The sequence below is a fragment of the Triticum urartu genome, chromosome 5A, assembly GCF_056163025.1.
Source record: "Triticum urartu cultivar PI428250 chromosome 5A, HENAU_Tu73, whole genome shotgun sequence".
In the NCBI taxonomy this organism is placed as follows: Eukaryota; Viridiplantae; Streptophyta; class Magnoliopsida; order Poales; family Poaceae; genus Triticum; species Triticum urartu.
The window spans coordinates 551,862,138-551,885,439 of record NC_141877.1 but is presented as its reverse complement, the minus strand read 5'-3'; the positions used below and the strand labels follow the sequence as shown (position 1 = coordinate 551,885,439).

General features: G+C 52.5%; 4 protein-coding genes across 4 annotated transcripts; all 4 read left to right on the top strand.

Moving 5' to 3' along the window:
* The first annotated feature begins 12,033 nt into the window (after positions 1-12,033).
* LOC147972792 (E3 ubiquitin-protein ligase Os03g0188200-like) lies at positions 12,034-12,841 on the top strand. The gene has a single exon (XM_087523664.1). It carries the CDS (start codon positions 12,296-12,298, stop codon positions 12,710-12,712), a length of 417 nt encoding a protein of 138 aa, XP_087379790.1. The 5' UTR covers positions 12,034-12,295; the 3' UTR covers positions 12,713-12,841.
* A 2,157-nt stretch (positions 12,842-14,998) lies between these two features.
* On the top strand, positions 14,999-15,800 carry LOC147972791 (uncharacterized). The gene has a single exon (XM_087523663.1). It carries the CDS (start codon positions 15,189-15,191, stop codon positions 15,654-15,656), a length of 468 nt encoding a protein of 155 aa, XP_087379789.1. The 5' UTR covers positions 14,999-15,188; the 3' UTR covers positions 15,657-15,800.
* Positions 15,801-18,330: 2,530 nt separating this feature from the next.
* On the top strand, positions 18,331-18,954 carry LOC147972790 (uncharacterized). Its single transcript, XM_087524455.1, has one exon. The coding sequence runs from the start codon at positions 18,331-18,333 to the stop codon at positions 18,952-18,954; it is 624 nt and encodes a 207-aa protein (XP_087380581.1).
* A 3,082-nt stretch (positions 18,955-22,036) lies between these two features.
* On the top strand, positions 22,037-22,961 carry LOC147972789 (uncharacterized). The gene has a single exon (XM_087523662.1). It carries the CDS (start codon positions 22,159-22,161, stop codon positions 22,633-22,635), a length of 477 nt encoding a protein of 158 aa, XP_087379788.1. The 5' UTR covers positions 22,037-22,158; the 3' UTR covers positions 22,636-22,961.
* The last annotated feature ends 341 nt before the right edge of the window (positions 22,962-23,302 follow it).

Below are 23,302 nucleotides of genomic sequence, written 5' to 3'. Positions count from 1 at the left end.
AATTTCTGTAGTGAGGAACTAATGAGAGAACAATTCCGTGAAGGTTAATTTCTGAAAATGCTCTCATAGCTTTTGAATGTATGCATTCGTTAAGTATACTGAAAGATTTCAGAGGGGAATTTTGCGCATATAAGTTGGACTTGGCGAAAGCCTTTGATCGGGTGGACTGGCGTTTCTTACAATGTATGATATGGGCTTTGGGTTTTGCACCGACATGGATAAATTGGATTATGGCATGTGTTACATCGATGAAATTTGCAGAATTGCAGTGCACTTCAACGGATAATTGTTGGAGACGTCTTCACCTACTCGGGGACTCAGGCAGGGAGATCCTTTATCTGCGTATTTGTTCCTATTTGTTGCAGAGGCACTTTCTTTACTGCTTAAAGATGCTTCTACCAGGGGAGTTCTTCAGGAGTTTCATTTGAATAGACAAGCTCCAGGTATTTATCACTTGTTGTTTGCGGACGACGGTATGTTATTTTCCAAAGACTCCATTGATCAAGCAGTTGTCATAGAAATATTTTGATGGAGTATGAGAAAGGGACTGGGCAGTTATTAAGTCCTAATAAGTGTTCCATGATGTTTGGGAAAAAGTGTAGTTTGGAGAATCAAGTGGCTATAATGGTAATCTTAAAGATTAGGGTCGATGGGTTCGAAGATAAATATCTTAGACTTCCGGTACCTGAGGGAAGAATGAAAGCTGGTAAGTTTCAATCTACTAAAGAAAAGGTTTTGAAAAGGCTCTCTGACTGGATAGAGAAATACACTTCTTGTGGGGTGAAAAAAGACTTAATAAAATCAGTTATTCAAGCTATACCTGTGTATGCTATGGGTATTTTTAAGTTCCCGGCTTCCCTTTGTGAGGAGTTAACCCAGATTATCAGGAATTTTTGGTGGGAAGATGAGGAAGATCGAAGAAAAACACATTGGTTAGCATGGGACAAATTAACAAGGTCTAAAGGTAAGGGAGGTATGGGATTCCCGGATCTTAGATTAACCAAGCCCTCTTAGCCAAACAAGTGTGGAGGTTATTGGTTTATCCAGATTGGTTGTGTGCTAAGTTAATGAAGGCGAAGTATTACCCTCAGGGACATATTCTTGATACAGTGTTTCCTCAGTCTGCATCACTTACTTGGCAAGGTATTATGCATGGTCTGGAATTACTTAAGAATGGTGTCATTTGGCGGGTGGGTGATGGATCTAGCATTAATATTTGGAGAGATAATTGGTTATCCAGGAGCACTGGCCTTAAAATTTCAGCTAAAAGGCATAATACTAGATTGAGATGGGTCTCTGATTTGTTCTTGAGCGGGAGAAAGGTATGGAATAAAAATTTGATTAAGTACCTTTTCTATCCCCATGATGTAGAGGAGATTCTTAAGATTCGTATTCATGCTTATGGGGATGGGGATTTTATTGCGTGGCACTATGAGAAGAACTGTATATTTTTTGTTAATAGTGTGTAGAATTTTGCGCTTAAGTTGAAGGATAGTCAAGATAAATTGGGTCAATCTAGTGGAGATCCATGTGGAGAAAGAAGGCTCTGGAATTTAATTTGGAAGGCTAATATCCCTCAGAAGATAAGGATTTTTGCCTGGAGTGCCGCAACCAATGGCTTGGCAGTCCAGACCAACATAGTTAAGCATCATCAGATTACTTCAGGTATGTGCTCGATTTGTGGAGTAGAAGATGAAAGCACTTTTCATGCCCTCGTTACTTGTTCTAAGGCTTGTGCTCTGCGACTGGCCTTGAGAGAATTGTGGAATATTCCTGATGAAGAGTGGTTCAAATTCTCGGGGCCAGATTGGCTATTGATTCTGCTGGATCATTTGAGCCTGCAACAGCGAGAGCAAGTTTTGTTTCTTTTCTGGCGAGCATGGCACCTGAGAAATGATTTAATTTTTGAAAAAGGGCAAAAATCCATTACTGCTTCTGCAATTTTTGTGGTAAACTATTGGTCTTATTTTACGTCCTGTCACGAGGCACGACACTGTCAAGGTTGTTCCTAGTAACAAATGTAAAGGAAAAATGGGAGATGCTACACTATTTTTCGCACATCACAACAACATGTGGGATGGAAACCTCCACCAGATAATTATATCAAGATCAATGTCGATGACAGCTATGTGGAGAGTATTAATGCGGCCAGTGTGGGGGTGGTTGTTAGGAACTCATCTGGCGAAGTTATTATATCTTCGTGGGACTTTCTGGATCAGCGCTACATCGTGAATAAAGCTGAGCTGCGTGCTTGCTTGGCAGGCCTTTATATAGGTATTACTCTTCACCAGCCCATTATTTTGGAGACTGATTGTGCTTTTGTCCGTTCTTTCCTTGCAAATGAGAATCTTGACAAGTCCTCGCTCGTTGATCTGAAGAAAGAAGCCTTGAGTATATCGAAGATGCTTAAGAATTTTAAAATTATGAAAATTAATCGGAACGCCAATAAGGTGGCTCATGAAATTGTGAAGTTTAGTTTTATAAGTAAATGTGATGGGATTCTTCTTAATAGCATTCCGCCCTGTGTGGCGAATTTTATAATGAACAATTGTAATAATATTATTAATTAATTAATGTATGAGGGTTTTTCAAAAAAGAAAAATTCAAACGACCACTGACCAACTGCCACTTAGAGAAAAAAAATGTAGTGCCATCACCAAAAAAATCCCAATTAGATCAAACCGCAAAAGGAAACGACAACAACAAGAAAACAATTTGACTCATATTGTACAACAGTGTTGATGTATAGGCAACATTTACAGCTTTAGAGACTTCAGACTTAGGTTGTGCGTCGCGTCGGGCTAGTGCGTGAAGATGGGCTGGTTGAGATGAAGCATACCATATGAGCTGAGAAGCAGCTGAGCTAGTGCGTGAAGATGGGCTGGTTCGTTGTTGCATTATGCTGCACTATATTAAGAGGGTGCTTGGATACGTTTTAGTCCCATGACTAAAAGTAGTGGAACTAAAACTTGCTAACCTCACCCATGCTTAGATCCAAATACTAAGGCCTCTTTTGGTTCATAGGATAGGATTATCATAAGAATAGGAATTTTGTAGGAAATGAGATGACATGTATCTCAAATTCTATGAGTAGGAATAGGAAACAAGATGTCATTTGGTTGACACCAAAGGATTTTTCCATTGAGTCTAGGCTCATTTTTATTTTCCTATGAAATGTGGAGGATAGGGACCAATCCTATGTAGGAATAGGAATCTATTCCTATGAACCAAAGGGCTCTAAAGGAAAAAATCCTATAAGAATCCTATCCTCTAAAATCCTATGAAATTCTTTCAAACCAAATGAGGCCTAAAAAGACTAAAATCAAGTTATTGAGCATTTATTATCCTTCAAACTCTTCAATCCAGAATTCGCATGTGTTAAAGGAGATGAATTAAATGAGGAGAGAGAGGTACATATTTTAGTAGGTTTCCTATGACTAAAAAATTTTAGCCTCAAGACTAGTCCTAGCCTCTCTTTAGTCAGGGGTGCTTGGAACTTTAGCCTCTAAAAAAGACTATTTTTAATCAGACTAAAAATAGTCCCTTGGATCCAAGCACCCTCTAAGCCAAGCTGCAGCCTGCAGGGTCCACTTCTACGTAGTAACGAAAAATCCTCTCAGGCGCCGTTGAGTACCATAGTAGTCCTTGCCTGGACTTTGACGTGTTCTAAGCTCCGCCGTTGAGTACCATAGTAGTCCTTGCCTGGACTTTGACGTGTTCTAATTAGGCTACGCTCTGCAGGCGACATAGGTCGCATGGATTCTTTCCAGTCGGAAGAGGAAGGACCGAGGACACCGAAAAATGTGGGCGTGACACGACATGCCACTGGATTCAAAAAGCTCACAAGGAAACCAACACAAGAACTAAATGTTCTAGCAGCGAGAAGGTTTTCCTCGAAACTAATGTGGATGGCCATTTTTCTATTGAAAGAAGAAAAATATCATTTTTTACAAAAGTCGACATAGGAACAAACAATTTAGTCGTCAAAGCCAGTGTGGCTGTTGTAAATGGAAAATGTTTTCCATTTTATTTTATTTAGAGAGGCAAAGGGATACAAGTTACATGGTAATCAAATCCTGATTAAGTCCAAATTTGTCGTAGAGCAAAGCAAAGAGAGAAGAAAAAGAGGAAGACAACTAAGTCCAAAACCGGAGTAGCAACGAGACAACCGCAACGGAATTGTCCACCGGAAGAAGAAAGGAAATCGAGGAAAGTATTCTTCTAGTCTCGAGCTCAAATGATCTCGGGTGACAGGTAAAATGGAAAATATATACTTAATGAGAAACATTGACAAAAGTTATCTGGATTATGTGCCTGTGCTGGCATTTGCATGTCGATCTTAAACCCCCTTCATTGTGTTTTCGTCGAGTCCGGCGACGACTTCCGCGAGCTGGAGGAGGAGCTCTCGCGGGCGGTGCTGGTCTCCATTGGCGGCCCTCGCCCTGCGGTGGACCTTGCTCGGCGGCCACTGCGATCGTTGAGGAGTTCAGGCTGGATCCCAGTGACATCTCCATTAGAGCCTACTATCCGGAGGATTTCTTGGTCCTGTGCAAGGACATCGCCACACGCAACAAGCTGGTGGACGGCGGTCGGGCGTCCACCACGCAGTTCTCGCTCACCCTGCGACCATGGATTAGGTAGGCTCAGGCTACAGGCATCTCGATGGCGTTTCTTGTGCAGCTGGCGCTCAAGAGCGTGCCGGCGAATGCATGGACTAGGCGGACGACGGAGGCGGTTCGTGGGGGCCTCGGTCTCGTTGTCAAGGTGGCGGAGAGCACGGTGCGTCGACATGACATGGCGCAGTTTAGGGTTTGGCTGCGCACGGATGATCCGGCTAGGATCCCGGCCCGACGAATTCTGGTGGTGGAGGAGCCTGGACGGAGGGCTCTGCGTTCGGACGACGGCGCTGCCAACGCCCTATGGTACCCTGTGGACATCCTGCAGGAGGCGCCGCCAGTGACCCCGCGGCTCGCGCCGGCGGGCTCGCCGCCGCCACCATCGGAGGACGCGGATCCGGGTGATGGCTCTGGCCGCCACGGGAGGCAGGGCCGCTCTCGTTCCAGAGGTCTGCGGCACGCGGGCTCAAGGCGGGGCCAGAGGTCAGGGTGCGCGTCTTTGTCGGCGCGCTCGTCGGCCGGCTCGGCTCCACCGGGGAGACAACATGGAATTCAAACGAGCCTGGTGGAGGGTAGGGTGGACCAGGCGGATCAGGTGGGACCGGGGTCGGCGTGCGGACCGGTCGCCACTGCGGAAAGTGCATGCGGGCCACTAGTGCCGCGCCATGTGGAAAGCGCTCGGGCAATGATCAAGACCGGCCGTTGCGGGGACTGGGCGTGGCCCACTCGCCCGCGTCCTCTTGCGCTTCTGGAGCAGAGGTGGGCCAACAGACAGTTGGGGATAGGACTCCTGCAGGCTCCAGATCCTATGCCTCCTTTGGCCAGCGGTTGGAAAGCGCTGCTGCGGCACAATCGGAGGGCGCGGCAGAGGGAGACGGCCTGGTGCCTGATCCCGTGTCGGGCAGCAGCACCAGCAGAGATTCCCCTGGACGGGTCTGGATTGGGTCCTGGGACCTGCCGCTACAGGCCAACTCTAGGCTCGTCCCCACACTGGCTCACGACCCCACGCGCCTACCGCCCGAAGATCAGTTCAAGGACAGCGGTGATTTCTCCTGCCTGGGCAGCCTATCCGGAGCCAGTTCCTTGGGGCGGGTGGACAACCCACCGGTGGACACGCGCCTGGGTGGGCCCGCGCATGCATGCATGAGGGATGCGACTACGTGCATGGTTAGCCTCTCCCTGCTCACGCCCGGGGAAGCACCAGTAGACGAGACTGAAGGGCGCCGGACGATTGAGTCGCCGATCCAGGAGCGAGTGAGCCAGTTCTATGAGGAAGTACGCCGCGCGCCCACCCCCATTATTGCGCGTCCGTCAAGCCGCGCGTCAACCGAGAAGGAGTGCACGCCTTGCCAAGGGCGTGGTCAAAGGATCAACGGTGTCTAAAGAGCAGAGGATGTTGATGCGAAGACTCTGCTTGGCTAATGAGCGCGAAGAGATCACGGACGAGACTCTACTCATGTACGCGTAGCTCTTTTCGAAGCAACTCACGACTGAGCAGATTGCCACCATTCTGGCTCTCTTTGGGTGGGATGCTTCCATCTTGCCGATGCAAGAGGAGGACATGCAGATCAAGGCAGGGCATTGACTGCCATCTTGGGTGGATAGGTGGGCCTTCTCCATGGCTTCACAACCATCCAAATTTTTCGTGTGGAATGTGCAGGGCTTGAACTCCTTGGCTCAACGGAACGCTATCTTCCAAGTAGTGGCTACAGTAAATCCGCCCATTGTTTGCTTCCAGGAAACCAAAATGGAAGTTGTATCCGCCGAAATCGTTCGGCATTGCCTTGGGAATAGAATGGAGAACTTTTTATACCTTCCAGCAGCCGGAACACGGGGGGGGGGGGGGGGGGTGTATCTTGATTGCTTGGGATGTCACCGTGGTGGCGGTGTCCAACCCACACCGGACTAGTAACACACTGACGGCCCTAGTTAAGCCGATCGAGTGGACCGAGTGGTGGCTCACAGGAGTGTACGGGCCCCAGAGTAGTGAGGCCAAGGTGGAATTCATGCAAGAGCTGTCGGATATCCGAGATATACATGTTGGGCCGTGGATGGTGGTCGGGGACTTTAACCTCTTGGTGAACCCCGAGGACAAGAGCAATGATGCGGTGAACCACAGGATGATGGCCAGGTTCCGGTCGAAAATCAACCGCCTTGAGCTACGGGAGCTATACTTGAACGGAAGGCGATACACTTGGTCCAATGAAAGACAAAGGCCCACGCTTGAAAAGATAGACCATGTGTTTGCTTCGAGTTGCTGGGAGGATCTGCACCCGACATGTCTTCTTACGGCCATGGGGTCGGCAGTGTTGGATCACTACCCCCTGCTCGTAGATCTGCACGCGGATTTCATGATGGGCAAGAGGTTTTGAGGCCTTCTGGCCGAAGGCGGAGGGTTTCTTCAAGACGGTGGATATGGCTTAGCACTCTGTGCCCGGGACGGGGAACCCCTTCATAGCACTGGATAATAAGCTGCGGGCCACCTCCAAGGCCCTGCAACGATGGAGTGAAAGATGGATCGGCAAATCTTAGTTGCAAACCTTGATCGCCCTGGAGGTCATTGCGAGGCTGGATCAAGCTATGGATAGCAAAGTGCTGTTAGCGGAGGAGCATGGCTTGCGCAGAGTACTGAAGAAGAAGCTGCTTGGGCTTGCATCGTTGCAACGCATGATTGCGAGATAGAGATCGAGGATGCTCCAACTGAAGGATGGGGAGGCGAGCACAACATACTTTCACAGGCAGGTGTGCCACAGACAAAGGAAGAACGCCATGTTGACGTTGCAGGACGACGGCCGCCTGTTGACTTGCCAGGATGAGATCGCGGCTGAGGTGGATGCTTACTATACCGGGCTATTTGGGTCGGCCCTGGAGAGGGCTTGTGCGCTGAACATGGATGTGTTGGGACTGCCTGCTCGCGACCTCTCACCTGGAAGCCCCCTCCACGCTGGAGGAAGTGGAGAAGGTTATGAAAGGGATGCCGCTTGACAAGGCGCCGGGACCGGACGGTTTTACTGGACGATTCTATGCCTCGTGCTGGCATATCATCAAGGATGACATCATGCAGGCACTTGATCACTTCTTTCGTGGAGACATGCATGGACTGCCCTCAATCAATAAGGCGATCGTCTCTCTACTGCCCAAGAAAATGGGGGCGGTGGAACTGAAGGACTTCAGGCCGGTGAGCCTCATACATGGTGCCATCAAGATTTTCGAGAAGATCCTGGCTACGCGGTTGGCGGCAGAGCTCCCGCATCTTGTGGGCAACCACCAGAGTGCATTTGTCAGCGGGCGATCCCTTCATGACAATTTCATGCTAGTGCAGTGCACGACTCGGCGACTACACGCCCTACGGGAGCCCATGGTGCTTATGAAGTTGGACATTTCTAAGGCCTTCGATACCATCCAGTGGCCGTTTCTCCTCGAGGTTTTGGAGCACATGGGGTTTGGAGCGAGATGGAGGGCATGGATATGCGGTATTCTCTCCACGTTGACCACGAGAATCACAGTAAATGGTGTGCCCGGCGACACGATCTTCAGCTGTTGCGGCCTGCGCCAGGGGGACCCGGTCTCCCCAATGTTATTCATACTATGCATGGAGTCGTTGCACATGCTGTTCCTCAAGGCCACGGGCATCGGGCACCCTCACACCCCTGGCGCGACAAGGAGTACGACAGCGGCTCTTAATGTTTGCAGATGATGTCACTATCTTCATCAAGCCTCAGCGGTTGGACTTGGCAACGTGTGAATCCATCCTCCACATCTTTGGTCAAGCCTCTGGGTTGCGACTTAACATGGCGAAGAGCGCAACGCTATCCATCTGGTGCTCTCAGGAGGAGTTGGCCCTAGTATGCGGCACTTTGGAATGTTCGAGCACTACCTTCCCGTGCAAATACTTGGGCCTCCCGCTGTCACTCAGGAAGCTTACGGCGGCCCAGCTCCAGGGCCTTGTGGATCAGTTGGCCGCGCGGCTACTCCATTGGAAGGCGGCGACCCTTCCTAAGAGCAGTCGTGCTATGCTCGTACAGTCGGTACTTTGCGCAATTCTTATACATTCTATGCTGGCTCTAGGCTTACCATTGAAGACAATTGCCGCGATGAATAAGGTCTGTCGTGGATTCATGTGCGCTGGCAAGGCAGAAGTGGGCGGAGGCGCGTGCGCCGTAGCCTGGAGCCGGATGTGCACGCCAAGTGGTATGGCGGTCTTGGCATTCCGGACTTGGCCTGGACGAACGTGGCACTGCAGGCCAAGTGGCTATGGCTGTAGAGGATGGATCGGGATAGACCCTGGCTGGAGTTCTCATTCTCAGTGCCGAAGGAAGCAAGGCAACTTTTCCAGGCAGCAAAAAGAGCTGTCATTGGCGACGAACGGGACACACTATTCTGGGAAGATAGGTGGCTGGACGATTATCGGATGCAGGAGATGGCACCGCGGATGTACAGAGAAGTCCCGAAACGGACGAGAAAAGCAAGGACAGTTTTTGAGGCCATTGCGCAAGGTGGATGGGCCACGAACATCGGGCCTAGCGTCGACATGGCCGGATTGGAAGAATACATGAGCATCTGGCCCAGGATAGCGGCAGTACAGCTACAGGAGGGAGCCGCGGATTCCATCTCGTGGTCCTGGAGAGCAGCGACGAGTTCTCGGCCAGGTTGGCCTATGCGGCCAAGTTTGCCGGACAGCAGGCCTCGCCCACGGCGGCATTCACATGGCGTTCGACGACTCCACTCCGGTGCCGGTTCTTCGCATATTGACGATTATGAATCGATGCTGGACATCCGACAGGCTGGCGCGCCGTGGCCTACCGCACCAGGATGCATGTCCTTTTTGCGACCAGCACGACGAGACAATCAGTCATCTACTCATGGAATGCGTGCTAGCACGGGAGGTTTGGACCCGGATCTTCTCAGCCCCAGGCACTCCGGGCGGCGCGCCATAGGCAGGCGAGGTACTGCGGGCATGGTGCACAAGGCAGAGCGAGCACGGGCATCACGCGAAGACGGTCCGCATCATCTGTCTGCTAACTCTATGGGAGTTGTGGAAACACAAAAACGCTATAGTATTTGATGGGGCGACTGTATGCCTGGCACGGCTTATGGACAGAGTCACACATGAGAGCAGGGTTTGGAAGCAGGCGGGCATTTTGCGCGGAGATTTAGCAGCGGCTTTCATAGCGGCATCGGAGTGGGCGCAGGGCGAGTAGTCAGCTTAGGGCAGCGGCGAATGTGGATGCAATGCCTGTACATTCATGATGTAATGTAACCGTGGAGGGCTCTCCCCTCTTTCCTTTTTAATATATAATACGCACACTTGTACGTATTTGAGAAAAAAAAACATCAAATGAATGAATGACAAACAATAGAGCAACAAGAAGCAAAACTTATCATCTTTATGGTTAACGAGCCAGATGGCCACATTGTCTGCACTTATGCAACCGCACCGTAAAACTTTACGACGACGTTGGAGATGGTATACCTCCGATCATGGCCACATTCTCTCGTTCTCTACTTAAAACAGCTGGCTCCGGCTCTGGCCCCGCACCACGCCAACGGCTTAGTTAATTAATCGGCATTAGGTGAGTAGCGTGTCCAGCCGATTACATTTCGTACATCTGATACGTTTAACACCTGCGTCGCCGGTTTTGGATTGGCTTCCGTCTGAGGCACCGCTGGCGACCTCGTACCGCAGCTGATAACGTGTCCAGCTGATCATAACATTTCATACATTTGATACGTTTAACATAGTAGAGAAAGATGCATTGTACACCTTCACTTACTTGGGCACGCACGTCAGCTTAGTGGTGAAATGAAATGGCACACCATTTCTTTGCTCCAAGGACTTTGGTGGGCTGGCTCCTGCACGGATCTGTTACGGCGCGTCACGCCAACGGCGTAATAATTAAGTAATCGGCATTAGGTGGTGATCACGTGCCCAGCTGATAACATTTCATCTACACCTGATGCGTTTAACATCTGCGTCGTCCGTTGCCGCGTCGTCGCCGGTTTCGGGCTCGCTTCCGTCCGAGGCCTCGCCGGTGTCCTCCTACATCGCCGTCCGATGCTCCTTCCCCTCGTCCGTCTACGCGTTCTCGAAATCTGTTGACGCAAAGATTAGTTTTGGTTGGCTGGGTGTTAGGGAAACCCTAAGTTAATGATCAAAATAATATCGGCATCAATCAATCAACACGTGCATCCGGAGTACCATAGTAGCCCTCAAAAAAGCGTACCATAGTAGTTCTCGCGTGGACTTTGACGTATCCTAACTAGGCTACGCTCTCCTGGCGACGCAGGTCGCATAAATTCTTTAAGAGGAAGGACTGAGGACACCGAGAGATGTCACCCGAGTCAAAGAGCTCACAAGGAAACCTACACAAGAACTAGATGTTCTAGAAGTGAGAATGTTTTCCTCGAAACTAATGTTGATAGCCATTTTTCTAGTGAAAGAATAAAAAAAATCATTTTTTTACAAAAGTCGATTGATGAACAAACAGTTTAGTTGTCATAGCTAGTGAGCCACAAAGCACCGCTCCCGCGCCTCATTTCGCGCCATTTTTTCTAAACCCTCCCCCGTCCCGTCCACCATCCTCCCCGTTCCATGGCCGACGCCCCGCCGAATTCCGGCAGCCTGGCCGTCGATCCGCCCGGAAAGGTGAAGAAGAAGGCGGCCAAGGGTCCAAGAAAGCCGCGGTCGGCATGCACGTCGGAGGAGCTCGCAAAGATGGACGCGGAATCGACGAAGAGGAGGAACTGGAGGGCGGCCGTCAAGGGCAAAGAACGCCGCGGCCAAGTTCGCTGCCGAGCGCGATGTGGTGGAGGCCGCACGGCGCAAGGTCGAGGTCGACGAGAAGGAGGACAACGTTAACAAAGCGCACGCCCTCCTTATGCTTGGGCTTTGCCGTCCGGCGGGTTTCTCTGGAGCGGCCGTCGGTCGCCAGGCCTCAGCACTGCCCCTCGCCGACGTCGCGTACCACGTCTTTGTCGCTCGGTTTTTCCTCGCGAAGGCACGATTGCTAGACCCGTTCTTTTTGGAGGCTGGCATGGGTGCCGGCCGCTGACTGTGTGCCGGCGAGAAACCTATTCATTTTGGTGGCTGGTGGTGTTGCCGGTGATAAAACTATTCATTTTATAGGCTGGCTTTGTTGCCGGCCGCTGACTGTGTTGTCGATAAGGACGTGTAGGCCGCTGGGTCTGTTGCCGGCGTGAACTATGGTCGCTGGCTTGAACTAGGATGTGGTTTCGAAAGTTGGCGTTTGAAAAGGAGACAGACAAAATGGGATCGAAGGATGCGTCCGCGCGTTGGGCGCATGGCCACCGTATCCCAGAACAGATCCGGACACAACTTTATTTTTTATCGAAATGGATAAAATTCGAATAAAATAAACGTTCGTTCGAGGTCATGCGCTCGACTTAGGTCGTCTCTTCCTACGTGGTAACCGCCAGCTCGTACATAAAGCAGATGGCGAGCCGAGCGAGGGGAGACACGGAAAAGAAGGCCACCGAGATGAGATGGCCCGTTTGTTAATTTGGTTAGCTGAAGCACGGAAGATACTACAAAAAGAGGTCAGCCCAAGGAAGAAGGGAAGACTGGAAGAGGACACACACTGTGCATACAAGGTTGGTGTCGCGCCCTGCCGCCCTGCCGTTCGTTCCATCGATCAGCCAGGCCAGGAAGGAAGGAAGAGATGAGCCCCGCCATGGCGCTCGACCTCGAGGTGGCGGCGGTGGTCGCCTTGGCGGTGCTCATCGTCGCCCTCGCTGCCGCCGCCTCGGGCGCCTGCAGGGACGACGCCGGCGCCGCGGCGGCGGCCGAGGACGTGGAGCGCGCTCTCGGCGGCGCGACGCTGGTGGCGTACGCGCAGGTGGGCGAGGCGGCGAGGGCGCGGCAGCGCTGCTGCACGTTCTGCCAGTCGGAGTACGCCAAGGCGCCCGAGGAGGTGGTGCGCGTGGTGCCGGCGTGCGGGCACTTCTTCCACGCCGCGTGCGACGCCGACCGCTGGATCCGGACGCACCGGACCTGCCCGCTCTGCCGGGGCGCGCTCTGGCCGCGCCCGCCGACCCGCGCCGCCGCCGCCGCCGTCGTCTCCGTAGTAGTAGCATAGTCGATCATTTTTCCCCCGATCAGCTCCAGCTGCTTCGAGCTTCGTAGTAGAGATCAGATGCATTGTGCACCTTCACTTACGTCAGCTTGCTACTTGGTGAAATGGAACGTTCTCTCTTTGCTCCAAGAATTTTACTGGCTCCGGTGCGAATTTCATTTGTTACGGTGCATCACGCCAACGGCTTAACTAATCGGGATTAGGTGATAACGTGTCCAACTGATGACCTTTCATATTTCTGATACGTTTAACACAGGTAGGCAAATGAGGAAACAACTGCCGATGGCGAATTGGGTGAGAAGCACCCATGCCACAGTTGCCTGGAGAAAACTACTGCTGCTCACGTCTGACATGCTCATCCTCTCTCTCCGGCGAGGCCACACCGTCCACCCGAACCCGCCAACCTCGACTTCCCTCCAGGCCTCCACCTGTGTCGTCGTCGGTTCCGGGTCACTCCTGTCGGAGGCCTCGCCGTCGCCGGCGTCCCGGCCGTCTTCGGCCTCGAGGCTTGGCTGCTCCTCCCACTCGTCTCTCTACGCGTTTTGCAAACAGTCAGCGAAACCGTTAAGTTGATTATCAAAATGTTCATAACATCGCCATCAGTCTACCAACGCTTACAGCGGAGGGTACCAGACCAGTGGGTTCATCAGTTGACTTTGACATGTTCTAACTGGCCGAAAGCCGTGCAAGACGCGGGCGGACGCAGGTCGCATGGATTCTTTCCAGACGGAAGAGGAAGGACTCCCAAGTCCGAAACGAGAGATGTCGGCGTGAAACGACATGTCACCCGGGTCAAAGAGCTCACAAGCAAAAGCAACACAAGAACTAGATGTTCTAGAACTAGAAGCGACAAGGTTTTCCTCGAGCGGGGCCGGACTACGACACAATTGGAAGGTTCCATGATTTTGCCAGTGTCAGCTGCCACGAATTTTCCCAGGATTTTCTTTTTTTTTGAAAAGGACGAATTTTCACAGTGGAGTATATATGAGCCAAAATGTTACTGTCCGAGCAAGTGCAGTACACTTACATACGGTTTAAACAAAGTGCGTCACTGCAATCTTAGTGCTTCTGTTATTCTATGTGGTCAGCACGCGAGCGAGCACATCAGCTGATCATATGGTATTACGACGAATGCCAGGGATAGTCTTATAGTCTTTTTCGTCTTTTTGTTACTCTATGAGAGCATCTCTAATAGATGCTGTAAAATAGCTTATAACCGTTTTTTACATCACCTAGGGGCAGAACAAGACTTGCAACAATTGCCCGTGATGTAAATTTTGGCCAATCTTCTTTACATCGCAACGTATATTTTTGCCACTCGTGATGTAAATATAAATCACTTTGTGGCGGTGACGTAAAACGCATGCAGCCCCACGCGCGTGTAACTGTCAATATGTAACCTCCAGATCCTTCACCACGCCCGTGCGTCGCTCACTGGCAATCTGCTGCCATGTCGACGCCGTTGCCACGCCCGTCCCCCCATTCCCCCCGTCGACGCGACCCCTCCTGCCCTTGCCTCCGCCTCCGCCGGCCGTGGAAGAGGAGGTGGATTTGCGCCTACACACGGCCATCCACCGCAGCCTGGCAAGGCAAGAAGAAGGCCGGCATGCCGCAGGGACGAGGTGGCGGTGCCGGCAAGGCTACACACTACCGCCTCTGCCGGTCATAGAAGAGGAGCCGTCGATATCGAGATCAACGAAGAAGAAGTTTGAGTGAGTAAAATACATCATCCACTAGGGACCTCGCGCCCTAAAATACATCACCTGTTGGAGTCGGACACTTTTGGTGATGTAGCGTTTTTAGTGATATAATTTTACATCAAGCAGTTTTTGGGCTGCTATTTTCCATCACCTATTTAAGATGCTATGAGGGTTAATCAATTTCTATGATCTATCCAATTAATTTTAGAGCAATTTTTTGTATATAACCTTCTTTTTTTTGACAAATGCCTAATGTGCACCACAAAAGGAAAAACATAATGTGGATAAATTTTTTTAGTTGAAAGAAGAATAAAAAGCATGATCTCCCGCAAAAAATAAAAATAAAAAACATGATTGGATTTTAAGAAAATACAGAAGTCAATTGATGAGCACACAGCTTTAGTTGTCATAACCAGTGAGGCTGTTGTAAATGGAAGACAGCGACGTTGTTTTTCATTTTATTAAGAGAGGCAAAGGTATACAAGTTACAGGGTAATAATCACATCTTGAATCGTTTTCAAAAGAAAAGAGAGGATAAGAAGAAGACAACTAATCAAGTCCAAAACCGGAGTAGTGAAACAAGACAGCCACAAGGGAATTCTCCACCGGAAGAAGAAAGGCGGAAATGAGCTGAAACATTCTGGGAAAGCTCAACCCCTTTCCTACACACTACTCCTGACTTGGCCGAGAAGGCTCTGAACCGGAGCGCACCTATACAAAGGCTCGACTGCACTGGAGCGGTAGTTCGCTGGCATTGGCATTGGCATTGGCCAAGGAGCATGGACCCGGACCTGGCGCTCCACCTGGAGATCGCTGCGGTGGTCGTGATGGCGGTGCTCATCGTCGCCGTAGCCGTCAGGGCCTCCGGCGGAGCCTGCGACGACACGGCCGGCGCCACGGGGAGCGCCGCGGTGCACGACGCCGACGTCGAGGCTGCCCTCGGCGACGACACGCTCATGTCGTACGAGCAGGCGGCCGCCAGGAAGAAGAAGAAGGAGGAGGAAGAGGAGCAGGAGCGGTGCGCCATCTGCCTGTCGGAGTACGGCGAGGGCGAGGCCGGCGAGCTGGTGCGGGTGGTGCCGGCCTGCGGCCACTTCTACCACGCGAGCTGCGAAATCGACGGGTGGCTCCGGAAGCGCCGGACGTGCCCGCTCTGCCGCGGAGGGCTCGGCCCGCCGCCGCCGCTGCCGGGGCTGCCGCGGCCGGAGTGCCCGCCGATGCCGCCGCGGATGCCGTCCTCAGCTTAGCGTGTCTCCTTTTCCGACGGATGCTTGTTAGGATTTGTGTTCTCGCGGAGTGCAGAGGATGCTGCTGCATTGCGTGCTTGCGCATGTGAGTGGAGGCGGCTCAATTTGCACTTGGAAATGGTGAATGCAAATTATTTACTTTCATCCGGTTGCCTCGAGAGAAGAACGATCGGTTCGACGCCGGCCGCGCGCAAACGTTTAACGCCATGATTAACGCCCTGGCCTGGCTGGAACTCCCTCTCACGGATCGTCTGTTCACTTGGTCTAATAAACGTGACCCCCCTACGCTCGTTCGGCTCGACCGTGCCTTCTTTGACACAGCTTGGGATGCTCTCTTCCCGGACTCGACCTTCACCTCGCGCCCTAGGACCACCTCGGACCATTTCCCCCTGGTGGTCGCCGCCTCGACTCGTCTCCCCTCTGCTGGGCGTTTTTTCTTTGAGAACTCCTGGCTTTTGGATCCTGGTTTCCTTCCGTCGGTTTTGCCATCCTGGTCGCGCGTACCTCCCTCTCCCTGTGCCGCAACCCGTGCGCGCCAAAAGAAAAGCCTCATGTCTGCCGCCAAGGTATGAAAACGACAACATAAATTCGTTCCTGTTTTCGCTAACGATTGCAAGTTCTTGATTGACCTGTTAGACTTCCTGGAGGAGCACCGGTGGCTCTCCGCTGCTGAGTGTGATCTGCGGGGGGACGCCCGGCTTGCGCTGGCGGCCTCGGTCGCGCGCCAGGCCGCCTTTTGGCGGCAGCGGGGGAAGTGTCGGGTTGTCCTGGAGGGCGATGAGAACACCGACTACTTCCATGCCCGTGTGTCCCAACGGCGTCGCGGGAATTCCATCCGGGTGCTCGACGTCGACGGGTGCTCGTCGCCCACAATGCTAAGGAGGCGGCGCTGCGGCGTTTCTACTCCAACCTCCTGGGCCGAACCCCTAATACCTCCTGGGGGTTCGACTTGGCCGCGCTGTACGCCACTGCGCCTGTCATCCACGGTGCGCCGTTGGTTGAGCCGTTCTCCAGGGCTGAGATCCGGGAGGTTGTCTTCGCTCTCGACCGGACTAGCGCCCCCGGCCTGAACGGGCTCGGTCAGGCTTTCTACCAGGCTGCCTGGACGGCTGTCACGAGCGACCTGCAGCGCCTTTTCGACGACGTCCACTCCGGCTCCGCGCGCCTAGATGGGATAAACACGGCCCTCATCACCTTGCTTCCCAAGAAGGAGGGGGTGCCGACCCCCGGGGATTTCCGTCCCGTCTTCCTCCAGAACGGGGACATGAAGATCCTCTGCAAGGGCTTGACGACGCGGCTCCAGCAGCAGATCGGCGACCTCATCGACGAGGACCAGTCCGGCTTCCTGTCCGGGCGTAGCATCTCGGAGAACTTCGTCTACGCGGTGGAGCTGGTGCAGTGCTGCCACAAACGGGGGGCCCCCACGCTGGTGTTCAAGCTCGACTTCGCCAAAGCCTTCGACTCTATTGCCTGGCCCAGCCTCCGCAGAATCATGGAGGCGCGGGGGTTCCCGGCTGTTTGGTGCGATTGGATGGACCTCATCCTTCGGTCCTCTACGGCGGCGGTGCTACTCAACGGGGTCCCCGGGCGTTGGTTCGCGGTTCGCAAGGGCTTGCGGCAGGGGGACCCCATCTCCCCCTACCTCTTCCTCCTGGTCGCCGATGTGCTGCAACGCATGATTCGGTCGGACGGGGCTCTTTCGACACCCCTTGTGCGAGGGGGAGCCGCCGGTGGTACTCCAGTATGCCGACGACACACTGATCATCATGCATGCTGAGGCGGGGGGCGCGGCTAGGCTGCGCGTCATCCTCGACCAATTCGCCGCCGCTACGGGGCTCGTCATCAACTTCTCCAAAAGCACCCTTGTCCCCATGCATGTGGACGCGGCGGTGCTTGCGGCGGTGGTGGCGACGTTCGGGTGCAGCGTTGGCGCCTTCCCGCAGACCTACTTGGGCCTCCCGTTGTCCAGCGACAAGCTCAAGGTCGACGACTTTGCCCCGATGCTGGCCAAGGTGGACCGCTATCTTGCGGGATGGCGCGCTAGGCTTCTGTCCCCCGCGGGGCGTCTGGTCCTCATCAACGCAGTCTTGGACTTCCTCCCTACCTATGCCATGGCGGCCATGCGGCTCCCGCCGGCTGTCCTGGCCAAGTTGGATGGACTGCGGCGTGCGTTCCTTTGGAACGTTGCGGGTCGGGCCTCTGGTGCTCAGTGCCTCATTGCCTGGGACCGGGTTTGCCGAGTTAGGGCCGAAGGAGGCCTCGGCGTTCGCGATCTGGGGGCTCAGAACGACTGCCTCCTCCTCAAGCTTCTCCATCGCCTTCACTCCAGAGTGCCGTCCCGGTGGGCCTGCTGGGTTTGGAGCCTGCTGGACGGGCGATCTCTCCTGAGCTGTGGTCGCTCCCCTCTCTCGGGGGAGCACTGGGGGGCCCTCCTTGGGTTGCTGCCCGTCTACCGGGCGCTCACGCGTGTGGAGGTGGGAGACGGACGGGCGACCTCATTCTGGCACGACGATTGGCTCGCCTGTGGGGTGCTTCGGGTGGCCTAACCCGCCCTCTTCTCCCATGCTGCCAGCTTGGAGGTCTCGGTGTGGATGGTGCGTCGGCGAGGTGTGAGGTCCTTGCTTGTACCGCGGCTCACCCCCTGGCCGCTGAGGAGTGCGCTGCTGTTCAGCAAATGGTGGATGGTTACCTGCCTAGGGAGGGTCTGGACTCCCGTCTCGCCACGCTGTGCGCGAGGCCCGGCGGGGGCTTCTCTGCTAGAGGTGCGTATGCCCTTGTGACCTTTGGTGGGGTGGAGGCGGCTCCGGCGTCCTTTCTCTGGTCGTCCCGCGCCCCGTCGCGCGTCAAATTCTTCGGTTGGCTCCTCTCCATGTCACGCATCCATACGAGGGACGTGCTCCTTGGAAAAACCATCCTCACGGCTGCGAAAGCGGGGTGCCCCTGCTGTGAGGCGGCGCTGGAAACTGCCGATCACATGATCTTCGGGTGTCCGTTTGCGGTTCAGTTCTGGCGGTGCGTTGGGCTCTCGCCCGCTGGTGCTTCCGTGGGGAGCCTGCACCTTTTCGATGCTTCGCCCGCTGTCGGTCTTGCCTCTCCGGCATCCTTCGTCCTCCTTTGCTGTTGGAGGCTCTGGAAACGACGGAACGTTGTTGTCTTCAGGGAAGACTCGTGGTCCCTGGCTGCTACACTGAAGGCATGTCGGGACGACGCGGTGTTGTGGCGTGCCAGATTGCGGGAGGGAGACCGCTTTCATATGGACGTCTCGCTAGCTGTTCTTAGGACCGGTAGTCTGGTATGATGGCTAGCTGCCTGGCTAGATCTCCTTTCCTTTCCCTTCTGTAAGCTCTCCCTCTCTGTAATCTGACTCTCAGCGGTTTGTCCCCTTTACGCAATATATATTCTGGTGGTGGGGGGCTCCCCCCCCCCCTCCCCCGGTGAAAATTAAAAAAAAAGGAAATATTGTGTTGCCACGTCAGTTACCAAGAAAATTCTGTCGCAATGCGTTATGAAAATGGGCGTTGGACAAGAGACTAGAATACCATCTCACGCACAGGCGATTAGATTGATGCCATTAAAATATAAGTAAGTAAATCACAAGCAAATTTAGTAGATAGAAAGAAAGAAAAAAATTGATAGCAAGAGCGAGCCGACGTCGAGTTTTTCTTGGGTAAGAAAAGACCAGCACGTCGACTGCCATCACTAACCAGAAAACACACCTATCAACAATCAGCATCATCATTTTTTTTAACACGTTATCAATCAGCATCTAAGTTGAGCAGTGTGGGCGGAGTCTGCGTTGACTTTGAAACGTTCCAGCCACAGTGTTCCTAGCTTGAAAATCGAAAAAAATCTGCATATGTTGAATTTTAATAATTTAAACTTGTTGGCACCTAGCCCTTTCTCCAAATTCAAATCTGGTGAGAAACATCTGATGTTCACAGGTGTTGCCGTGGTCTTCTGCACCTAGTCTGTATGGTTTCAATCGAGCCCACCCTTTATACTCCCTCCGTTTTTTTTATAGTGTGCGTATAAACTTTGGTCAAAGTCAAATTTTATAGAGTTTGACTAACTTTATATTAAAAATATAAACATTCACAATATGAAATCAATATTATCCGATGCACTATGAAACGTATGTTCATACTATATAGTTTTAGTATTGTAGATGTTTATATTTTTTTATATAAATTTGATCAAACTTTATATAGTTTGACTTTGACAAATCTTATATGCGGAGTAAAAAGAAACGAAGGAAGTATTTCTTGGCATGCATGCATTTGATTCTGTTTACCTTGTTATATGTTGGATAGATCTAACCCGAGCCGAGGCGCGCCGCCGCCGCCGCTATAGTAGTAGTACCATAGTCGATCATTCTTTTCCCTATCAGCTTCAGCTGCATCGTAGTAGTAGAGAAAGATGCATTGTACACCCGCCTCACTTAAGTCATGTTTGTTTCAGGTTCGCTCTGATTTTAATCACATGTGAATTCGCTTCAGTGGCAAAGTTGATCCATAGCTTGGCCACTGAAATACACTTTGAGGTGCTTCAAAAAATTGCACTAAAAATACTCTAAATCCAGATTCAGCTTCACTGACAAAGCTGATTTCAAATAGTTGTTTGATTTAGATTTCAGATTCAGCTTCACCGCCAAAGCTGAATCCAGTTCCAAAATCCAAAACAAACCGGGCCTATATGTGCGTCCGCTTGCTAGTGAAATGTAACAGTCGTTCTTTGCTAGAAGAATTTTGCTGGCTCCGATGCGAATTTGTTACGGTGCATCAAGCATCATGCCAACGGCTTAATTAATCGAGAGTAAGTGATAACGTGTCCAACTGGCAAAAAAAAAACTGGTAAAACTTCATATTTCTGATACGTTTAACACAGGTAGGCAAACTAGAAACCTCCACCTATGGCGAATTAGGTGAGAAGCACCCATGCCACGGCTGCCTGCGAAAATTATTTACATCGGTTGATTTCATCCCAGTTGCTGAATTAAAATCTAACGGCTGCCATCCCTTTCTCCTCCTCACGTCTGACATGTTCATCTTCTTTTTGGCGCTCACACCCTTCGACCCAGACCTAACTGTTGGTCTCAGCCACCCCAAAGGCCGGCAGCGGTACCGCGCGGGGGCACTAGGCCATCCTCTAAATCTCGTTGGGCACAAGATTTTCTCTGGCAAATGCGCACCCCCCATCCGAACCCGTCAACCTCGATTCCCCTCCACCCGTGTCGCCCTTCCCATGTCATCGCCGGTTCCTGGTCTCTCATGTCCATGGCCTCGTCGGCGTCCCCGCCTCTTCGTCCTCGGAGCTCCGCTGCTCCTTCCACTCGTCGCCGACTCTCTAAGCGTTTTGTAGATCGTCGGCAGAACCGTTAAGTTCATTATCAAAATGGTCATAACATCGCCATCAATCTACCAACACTTACAGGTGAGGGTACCAGACCAGTTGACTTTGACGTGTTCTAATTAGGCTACGCTCTCCTCACGACTTAATTAGCTGAGATTCCTTCCAGTTGCGAGAGGAAGGACTCGGACCCGAGAGATGTTGGCGTGAAACGACGTGTCACCCGAGTCAAATAGCTCACAAGGAAATCAACGCAAGCACAGTACCGTACAGGTACGTTCTAGAAGCGAGCGAGAAGGTTTTCCTAGAGCGGGGCCGGCCCATGACACAATTGGAAGGTTCCACGATTTTGCCAGTGTCAGCTGCCACGAATTTTCACAGTGGAGTATATATAAGCCGGAACGTTACTGTCCGAGCAAGTGCAGTATATATACATACGGTTTAACCAAAGCGCGTTACTGCATTCTTAGTGCTTCTGTTTTTCTATGCGGCCGGCGCGCGAGCGAGCGCATCAACTAATCATATGGTGTTATGATGAATACCAGGGATAATCTTATAGTCCTTTCTATCTTTTCGCTACTCAATGATGATTAATCAATTTCTATGATCTATCCGATTAATTTTAGAGCAATTCTTTGTATGTAACCTTCTTTTTTGTTGACAAATTCTTTGTATGTAGCCTAATGTGCACCCCAAAAGAAAAAACATAATGTGGATAATAAAAAACATGATTGGATTTTAAGAAATAACAAAAGTCAACTGATGAACAAACAGTCTTAGCTGGTTCTCATAACCAGTGAGGCTGTCTTAAATGGAAGAAAGCGACGTTGTTTTTCATTTTGTATAAGATAAGAGCGGCAAAGGGATACAAGTTGCGCGGTAATCACATCTTGACTCATTTTTCAAAAGGGAAAAAGAGAGAGAGAAGAAAAGAAGAGAATTGAATTAAGTCCAAAACCTGAGTGGTGCAACAAGACAGCCGCAAGGGAATTGTCCACGGAAGAAGAAAGGAAATGAGCTGAAACATTCTGGGAAACCCCTGCCTTTCCGTGACACCACCTCCGGCCGAGAAGGCCCTGGTTTGGACCGGAGCTCCTATACAAAGCCTGGACTGGAGGTCTGGAGCTGGCACTGCCACTGGCATTGGCCAAGGAGCATGGACCCGGACGTGGCGCTCCACCTCGAGATCGCCGCGGTGGTCGTGATGGCGCTGATCATCGTCGCCGTAGCCGTCATGGCCTCCGGCGGAGCCTGCGACGATGCGGCCGGCGCCGCCGCGGTGCACGCTGCCGACGTCGAGAGCGCCCTCGGCGGCGACACGCTCATGACGTACGAGCAGGCGACCGCCGGGAAGAAGCGGAAGGAGGAGGAGGAGGAGCGGTGCGCCATGTGCCTGTCGGAGTACCGCGAGGGCGAGCTGGTGCGGGTGGTGCCTGCCTGCGGCCACTTCTACCACGCGGGCTGCGAAATCGACGGGTGGCTCCGGAAGAGCCGGACGTGCCCGCTCTGTCGCGGAGGGCTCGGGCCGCCGCCGCCGCTGCCGGGGCTGCCACGGCCGGAGTGCCCGCCGATGCCACCGCGGATGCCGTCTTTAGAGCTTAGCGTGTCTCCTTTTTCGACGGCTGCTTGTTAGGATTTGTGTTCTCGCGGAGTGCAGAGGATGCTGCAGCATTGCGCGCTTCTTCCACGCCGCGTGCGACGCCGACCGGTGGATCCGGACGCGCCGGACCTGCCCGCTCTGCCGGGGCGCGCTCTGGCCGCCCGCGCCGTCGCCGTCGTCGTAGTGACATAGTCGATCATTTGTACCCGATCAGCTTCAGCTGCTTCGAGCTTCGTAGTAGTAGAGAAAGATGCATTGTACACCTCCAATTGGGCACGCACGTACGTCAGCTTGCTACCGGTGAAATGGAACAGCCTTTCTTTGCTCCAAGAATTTTACTGCCTCTGGTGCGAATTAGTTTTTGCGTCACGCCTGTTGGCTCGGCTCGCACGGAGCGAGTAAGGGCCCCCGTATGCGAGTCCAGTAGGTGACGCACCATGCAAGATTTTCTTCTATAAAAATATATCTTCAAGGGCTTACTCGCTTCAGCGGAGTGGAAATCCGGTTGATGCTTCAGCGGGAGGGAAAGACGGCTCCTTGGCTTCCGTGGAGCCCATGTGAGATCGACGGAGGTCCTCGTAAGAGAAGAACCGCGCAAGACATCAACTGTGTACGCCGGAGTTGCCTCGATGGTGGCCTTCATGGTACTCAAGCGGCGGCAGCCTCCTGTATTATACTTCTTCTCGATGACGACGACGGA

Coding starts and splice junctions, on each gene's coding strand:
- LOC147972789 (XM_087523662.1), top strand. CDS start 22,159: ATGGACCCGGACGTGGCGCTCCACCTCGAGATCGCCGCGGTGGTCGTG.
- LOC147972792 (XM_087523664.1), top strand. CDS start 12,296: ATGAGCCCCGCCATGGCGCTCGACCTCGAGGTGGCGGCGGTGGTCGCC.
- LOC147972791 (XM_087523663.1), top strand. CDS start 15,189: ATGGACCCGGACCTGGCGCTCCACCTGGAGATCGCTGCGGTGGTCGTG.
- LOC147972790 (XM_087524455.1), top strand. CDS start 18,331: ATGGTGGATGGTTACCTGCCTAGGGAGGGTCTGGACTCCCGTCTCGCC.